The sequence below is a fragment of the Euprymna scolopes genome, chromosome 37, assembly GCF_053919585.1.
Source record: "Euprymna scolopes isolate OS-2025 chromosome 37, ASM5391958v1, whole genome shotgun sequence".
NCBI classification, from domain to species: domain Eukaryota; kingdom Metazoa; phylum Mollusca; class Cephalopoda; order Sepiida; family Sepiolidae; genus Euprymna; species Euprymna scolopes.
The window spans coordinates 23,739,752-23,748,855 of NC_136518.1; the positions used below are offsets into that span (position 1 = coordinate 23,739,752).

Below are 9,104 nucleotides of genomic sequence, written 5' to 3' on the forward strand. Positions count from 1 at the left end.
ATATATATATATATATATATATATATATATATATATATATATATATATACATACATATATACGTGTGTGTGAATGTGAATTGATCATTTTTTCTCCGTCGTCCGTCAGACTATCACAGCAATTTTTTAGCTGAGAGGAAAAAAGGAAAAAGGTTTTATTAATTTTTCAAATTCCTGAAGGTAATTTTAGGCATCATTAGATTTGCAACAAAAAGCGAAATGACAGAAAGGCAGGTTAGCGAAACGATGAAAAAACAATGTTCCGGAGTGGAAGCAAAATGAAGAGCCAATAATGCTTTTCACACGTACGAATACATTTTCAAATCTGCATGATCGCTTCAAGTACGGGCACATTGAAAATACGTACACTTTTACAGAACCATATTGACACATAAGTATACTTGAATTAGATTTATTATATCAATGTATATATATATATATATATATATATATATATATATATATATATATATATATATGTATATATATATTTGTATATACATTTTTTATATGAGAGGGAGCAATTCAAATATATTATATTTTTTACTCTTTCCTCTTTGCATGAAAATGTAATTTTACAATATGTATGTTTCCCCTTTTTTATTTATTTCCTTATTATATTTTGTATTATTATATTGTTTCCTTTTATCCATTTACAGTTTCTATGATTGGTTTATTCATATATTGTCTGGTACATTTACACATACATATACCCTTAAACTAACAAGTCTATAATATATATATACGGTATTCATCTAAATAAAACGCAAAACACACACATACACACACATACACCCACACTTATATATATATATATATATGTGTATATATATATATATATATATATATATATATATATATATATATATATATATATATATATATATAAGACGGGAACTGCACAAAAACAAAGAGAGAATAGCGCATGAATGCATATGGGTGTATATATGCATAATGTATTTTTCTCCCAATCTCTATATACTATGTATTTATACTGATATTCTGTAAGTTAGGGCATATAATGTATATCTTATACCTTGTAAGCATAATATAATTGCACACACAGAAGTAAATAGTGGAGATTCTATATATACGTATGTGTATGTAATATCTATTTCTAACTCTCTCTATATAAGACTATTTTCTGTATCCATGCACATATAGAGAGGAATATGTATTGGTAACCACACACATACACTCACTCACACACACACACACACACACACATATATATATATATATATGTATGTATATTATGGTGACAATAAGGTTCTTGCGGAATTTTTATTTTTTATTTCAAATTATGTATATTTTAAAATAGTTTTCAGTATAATTCCTTTACTTTATATATCATTTTAAACAGGTTGTTTGTCTATCTAATCGTTTGAATTACAATCGCTTTAAAACAACTATTCTTCCTGTTAAAACACTAAATGCAAATTGGAAACAATCAAATTCGCAATCAAATCAATCAAATATTTTCTTATTTCAATTCAAGCTAGGTCTGAAACTGTTAGAAACATGTCGCAATATCAACGAAGCGTTTGGCCGAGAAACCACTACTAAACACACAGTACAATAGTGGTTTAAAAATTTCGTGGCGGCGACGATAGTCGTGAAGATGATGAGCGTAGTGGTCGACTATCAGATGTTGACAACGATCAATTACAAACCTTAGTCAAAGCCAATTCACACACACTTATTCAAGAATTTGCCTTTGAATAAGTTATAACATATACGACGATTTCCAAGCACTTTAAAAAGATTAGAAAGGCAAAAAATACGCGATAAATGGGGTCCTTACGAATTGAACAACTATAGACCTTCTTATGAAGTGTAATCTCTCCTTTCTTACACAAGGTGAAGGACTCATTTCTCGACCTAGTATATGTGAAATCTCAATGTAAATCTGAGAAAATATACAAAGTTGAAACGTGACTTCCATTGAAAGTACGGTTAGAAGAACATCGAAAAGCTGTGGTAAGTGAAGAGACGAATCAGGTATATCTTTCCATATCTGGAAGGAAAAAGGAAACCATCTACTATTATGGGACGAAGTAAACTTATAGAAAGAGAAGCAGTGGCGGGTAAGACCACTGGAAGACGCAGCACATATGCTAGGGAATAACCAACCGCTAATAGACCCAGTATAGAAATTAATACGACATTGGAACCAGTAATTATAAACAGTAGATAATATATACAAACAATAAGCAAACACATTTAAAAACATTTTTAAAGCATTAATATGTACAAGTAATGAGTACAGAGATAGATATACATTAATATATAATAATAATTAGTAATAAATATTGATATTTAAAACTATAAATAAATATAGGTTAAAGGCTCGTACTAGGATTGTCCGCAAGGGCCCGTGGTGCAGTGGTAAGAGTACTGAGAAAAATCAATTGTAAAAGTGATATTCTCCTGAACGTTGAAGGTTCAATCTTCAGTGAGGGCGACCGAATAAATACATTTGCGAATTACTTAGGATATCTATCCTGTCCTGGCTGACGGAACAAGAGAACGCACCCACCGTGAAGTAAATAAATGTTTCTGCTCGAAATTCTATCGAAATTCTCGAATTCGACAGAAATATTCCCGAGTTTGACAAGATACACCTGAAGAAGGTCGAAGTTTACCTCGACCGAAACTTTATGAAAATCACAATCAAGATGTGAACAGTAGTTCGATGAATAGTAATACGAATAAACATTGTTAATACCAGAGTTTATTTACCCCTAGACATTATGTGATTTCTTGTTTTTAGAAGAATCCCTACATCTATTTATTAACATTAAATATAAGTTGAAATATATTTAATATTATTTATATAAACAAAAATAACAATTTAACTCACTATAAAACAATTTTTTTCATTTTTTGTAATTATTTCTACACAATTATTCTTTCTTTCTAAATTTCAGGTTCACCCGCCATACTTCCTCCAATACGCTAGGTTAATGTTGTTGCTGTTTTCCCTTTCCTCGCTGTCGTGCTGATGGAGAGACTGCATCCAAAAATATTTCATTTGTCAATATTAAATAAATGAATGGATAACGTTTCCGAAACAATAGCACACTTACTCTGATGTTTTTTTTTCTTTTTCTTTTGAAGCTAATTTATAATTTCACATGTATTGGTATTCTATCCTGTGTATTTATATAGCTCCTGGTAGATACACATATCGAGTTTATCCTATACTTCGAGCACAGCCCTTTTGAAGTGTTCATACATTATCAGAAACTTTGCTCTTTTAGATCTTTTTACTATTATGCTCTACAATATATAAGTAGCTCCCTCATTTTCGCATTGTAATTCTTCGTACTTGCAGGTACGTTTTATGAGGATAACACACAAGTATCTACTAAAACGATACCCGCCCCATCTAATGAGACTTTTTGAATAGCTTGATTTGAAGTGTTAACGCATTTGTGAGGAATATGAGATGGAAGGCCTATCACTTTGAAAACTATTGTATCAAAAGGAAACCCCTATTTAATATTAAATCTCATGGCCAGAAAATACTCTATCCTCAAGGAAACTAAACGACAGAGAAATTCGTCGAAAATCTAAAAATGAGAGACATACATAGATAAAAACATACAGACTTGAAAAGGATTTAGTTAATCTAATTAAAAGTATTAAATTTAAACATAAAAAAAACAACAACCCAAATCCTTAAAAATAAACAAATTCTCTATATCTATTGCAAACAGCCACCAAAATAAACTAATAGTTCTGGCGGGTAAAAGTAGAAACTACTACACTATGAATATAAAATATATAAAAACCTCCTGTATAAATAACTTAATAAAAATTACGAATCTACACGTAGGGCTTAGCAAGACAGAATAAATGAGGAAGCACAAATATCCTACCTAAGCTCAAAATAGTCAAACAGAGACAACATTATCAGGTACCTTAACATTTACTTACACTATCATGAAGAGAAATTTAATAACATTCCCTCAATTAGACTCATTTTCTTTCGAGATGTGTTATAGGCTAATTAACTAAAAACATCATCGACAGCGTAATCGCTAAAATCAAGTCTGTATCTAAATGCCACTATGGCAATCTATAGCCACTGAATGATTTTCTAATATTAATAACAAAAAGAAAGTTAAATTGGTTTCATTCGACATAGAATCATATTTCCAATTTATATCACTATTTAAAAAAAATTAGTCCCTTTTAATGCCCCATAAAATAACAGATATACCCTAAGGCAAAACAAAATTAATACTGTTGGCAAGGAAGTCTATAATGAGTTTTGACAATAATTTTGGACAAGAAGTAAAATCCTCAAGAACTTCAATATCTTAATATAAAATAAATAATATAATAAATAAAAAGAAGATATAAAGCTTGGGGTAATATTATTAGTAAAATAATCGCCAAATCATATGTGAGTGCGGGAGAGAATTCCTATTTCATTAATTAAACCTTTTGATTGTGATGATGATGATCTTCTGTGACACAGAACATCGGACGGACAAGCGCATTGATATATATATATATATATATATATATATATATATATATATATATATATATATATATATCTTCATTTGAAAATTCAAATATTTCAGTTTATTATATAAGTTTATCTATAATCATTACATAATAATAAATATTAATTTTCTGAATTACAATGTTTAATCCTGTCGCCTTAGTAAAACGCAGATACTTTAAACATTTTATAAAATCACCAGTAGACAATGGAATTTGATCGACATTCGAAGACGATATTCGTGGTATTAGGCTTAGTGTCATTATGTTTTATTTGCATCCCTAAAAATGTGTATAAAGATTTTTTTCGGGTAATTTATATTTACCGGTCAGAGATAAAAAATATTGTACACAAACACATAAAAACTATATATATATATATATATATATATATATATATATATATATATATATATATATATATACGCACACACACACATACATATATATAATTTCATACTCATTATTACACACTTAGACTATTTTATTCCTATATACGTCAAAGAAATGTTTTTTTTAAAATTACACATGAAGACATAAACAAGATTTTTTTTTTTAATTAGATGTTATCGATCGTAATGGTAATTTTTCTTGATGTATAATCTAGGTTTATTGCGTGATTTCTCTTATTGTCTGTAATTATACTCTCCACACACCATGACTTCGTTTCTATTTTTTATTGTCGATTCATTAAATTTAGAGTCATTAAGGACGCAATGGGTGTCCATGAAGTCGGAAAAGGCAATCAGTACATATTGAGGTAAAAACGGCATTAACACAACTTCTTCCTCGTCGTCATTTTTTTTAACTTATGTTCGTCATAAAAATAAAAAAGCAGTCTATGGCATTTGTTATCGGCATTTCTATTGTTAATATGTTTCAATTATATGACGTTACTCGAACGTCTCTTTTAAAATTTTTGTTTCTGTTTTTTTTAATAATAGTTATTTTACCAAACTATGTTGTGGAGTTTTGTAAATGAGGATCTTATTTCTACAACGTTTCGACGGTTGGTTGAAATTGGAAATCTGTCGGTGTCGAATGATCTAATCTTTATGTCTAACTCGGTGATTTAATTTTCTCGAGAATTAAAACTTTTTATGAGGCTGATGTAACGAGCGCAAATTCTCCGGTTACAGATTCCCGTGTTCGATATAAAGAGCCCCGACTTCGACTATAAGTATATAAAATTTATGAAGGTTACATCGGCCAAATTGTTGTAAGAATAATATTCAAGATTAGATTATTAGTCCGAATAATCAAAATCATACGGAGAAAACTCCACACAAATACATACAGATATTTGAACATTATTTTAAAAGTCATACATCAGGGACGGAAGTCGGCTTTGATCGGGCGTAAAATACGCTTTAATATGAATTTTTGTCTAGATTGTGTGTATATTATTATAGAGTCATTACTTCAAAAGTAAGTGCAGCTACACTCGAAACCGAAAGTAAAATTGTAGCATCCCAATCAGCTAACGTGACCACTGTACCAGAAGTGTCAGAAATCGCCATTAAACATTCGTGGTAAACACTGGGATATAAAGACTTACTGTATTTCGAAGCTATCCTCCCTAATTTCTGCAAGTATTTTTGTGGTACAGAATGTCGTCATGCCGCCGAGAATGCGTTTGATTTAGTTGGGAAATGGTTAAGAAGTTATGTGATCTATTTTGTTTTGAAATTTCAGATAACATTATTTTTGTTTCATATCAAGTCTGGGCCGTGCTGTGGATACAAATACCCATATGTTGTTTGCAATATATCTGCTAATGTCGGTTGTTTTTCGCGCTCGTTTATTTCCCTAATATATTTGCTGTTTCAATCAATATCCTCTCTTTCACTTCAGTTTGTCAATGTCATTTTTCGGATTTGCGAAACTGTCTCTGATGCTCCTACTATTATTGATAAAAGAGCAGTTTTTCCCTGTTCCAAACTCCTGACATTAAATCGAGTAGGGGCACATATTTGGTTAGTTCTCTTGCCTCATACAGTTAATCATGTTTTTTTGGACGTCGAAAACTACTATAGTATTTTATATGTTGGTATATATTGTAAATCCTTGTCTTCTTGATTGAATAATTTCGTTTTTATTTCCATGTGATAAAGGATTTTATAATACACATGTTCAATGATGGCTCCGTTTTATGCTTATGTCATCTGTTTTATTATTCAAAGTGTGACCGTTACATGCCCCAACCATATTTTTAACTTAATCATGATTGCTTTTATATTTGTTTTGGATTAGTTTGTTGCATTTCCTTTCATGCGATTAATTAAAGCCTCTGCCGGGATATGTTACTATGAATACATTCAAGATATCTGTTTTATTAATTATATTGCCACAATATAATTACGTTTGGATGAGTTGTTTTATTCGTTTCACATATCTTTTTGCTCCTTTTGTCTCTATTTATTTCACATTACCCGCTTCCAGAACTGCTTAACATGTATATGCACCATATCCACTAAATGATCCCCATAACATTTGTTTTTTCAGTTTTATGCGATCTGTTATTTCGAATTACCCATTATATCTAAAGTGCAGTTTTTCTATTATTACCTTTACTTAAATGTTTTTACGCAAATTCTTTCGAAAGATTTATAAGATAATCTAATTCATATTTTTGAAAATTATTTCAAGTCCTAAGATTATACATTTTTTTCTTTTTCTCTATAGATTTGTATCCGACATTGCATCTTCTGGGAAAGTTGATAAATAATAACATATATAACATTCTAATATATCCGGTATACATATACGCAGACGCAACTACCATCTATGGCAACGCTTGAAAAGCCAACAACGGCAAAATCTATCTGCGTTTATTTTTCTGGCCTTGAGAATGTGATCAATGTGTCAAAAGCTATATGGTTAATTTTCACGCATCGAAAACCAACTCTTTATTTTCTAACCATAAACTGTGATCCCTACTTCGCCTAAACTGATATGAATGTCTTTCGTCTAGAACAAGGGTGGACAAACTTTTCAGTGAAAGGGCCGCATTAAAACATTCTAAATTTTACTGGGCCGCATAGTATATTTTCCAATATAATTGATATTTAAAATAGACAAAATAAAAGGAGTTCAAAGAAAAAATGGAATTAATTGTCATTTATTAGCATTTTAAAGTACTATAGAAAATTCTCATGAAACACATTTATTTGAAAGGTATAGTAACTTTAAAATTTAAAAGAACACGATTTTATTAATATGTATTTTTAAGTATGCGCTTCACATGAAACACATTTGAAAAACAAAATTAACTTGTTTTAAGGATAAAAGCAAATATTAAGTAACTGTTTAAAGAGATTAAAAATATATCTTATGAATACATATTTTAGAATAAATCTTTAAAAGATACACATATAAAGTAACTCAAAGGGTAAAAATGAATTTATATATTAAAAAAGAAACGTCCCATGAAGCACATTTATTTAAAAATAAAGTAACTCAATTTCAAAAAGGAAAACATATTTGTATTGATATTTTAAAGCATGAATTTAATACGAAACATATTTATTTGAAAAACATAATAGCTCAGCAACTGAGCAACAGAAGGATAAAATAACTCATTAAAAATGATGCACCTGACTGCAATTATTTACCAGTTTGTTGAAATTAGGTGTCAAGTTGATTGTACTGATTCTTAACACTGACTGATGATTTAAGTCTGTAAAAAGTGGCATGTTTTTTTACTTTTTAATTTTCAATATGGAGAAAGTCTGCTCACATATGTAAGTTGAAGCAAATAACACAAACATATTCCTTGCAAATTTTTTCAGATTTTAAAACTTTTCTGTGTACAGAGATGCATAAAATTCGACTAGTGGTTTTGAAAGAGTTGTCAACTTGCAAATCAATAAGATCTACCTGTAGTTCTTCGGCAGCTGTTTCAACGTCACATGCAAAAGGTGAGCTGAGCGAATCTAACTGTCCTTCAATTGCCTTGAAATCAGCAAAACTTCTGTTAAATTCCTCTTTTAGAGCCATCACCTGTGAATTGTATTTGTTTGCCTGTGTAACAGCTCATGTTTTCAACAGAGGGAAATGAACACAGTTTAACTCTTTAAGCTGATTGGAAAAACCTTTAATTTTCAATTGAAACACTTTCACTTCAACATACAATATATGAGCAAATACACCTCTGCCTGCTTGTTTTGTATTTAACTCATTCAGCTTTTGCAATATGTCTACAGCTAATGCAAAATCACAAACCCATTGGTAACACTCCATTTCCTTTAAACAGTCACAAGAAATTTCTTTCATATGAACAACATCTGCTTTAACGTCCCACATTCTCTTCAGTACTTTCCCCATAATTAACCATTGGATATTTGTGTGATATATTGCATCAGTAAAATCTGCATCGATATCTTCCAACAAACATTGGAACTGCCTGTGTTTCAGTCGCCGTGTTCTTATTAGGTTCACTGCACGCACTACTGGATGCATAACATGTTTGAGTTTCAAAGATGACTTACAGAGGCTTTCTTGATGTAGGATGCAGTGAAAAGTCAACACACTGAGCGAAAAACTTATTTGCTGTTTTATTCATTAAGGTCACACGGCCACAGCAAT

The 9,104-nt window shown here is 30.3% G+C and overlaps 1 protein-coding gene across 1 annotated transcript in view; it reads right to left on the reverse strand.

Moving 5' to 3' along the window:
• Positions 1–8,516, reverse strand: part of LOC145261007 (uncharacterized) — a 36,164-nt gene extending 27,648 nt beyond the window's left edge. The window contains exon 1 of the mRNA XM_080119134.1: positions 8,397–8,516. Within this exon, the coding sequence (XP_079975260.1) occupies positions 8,397–8,516 (120 nt within the window). The remainder of the gene's footprint in view (positions 1–8,396) is intronic.
• Between the last annotated feature and the right edge of the window lie 588 nt (positions 8,517–9,104).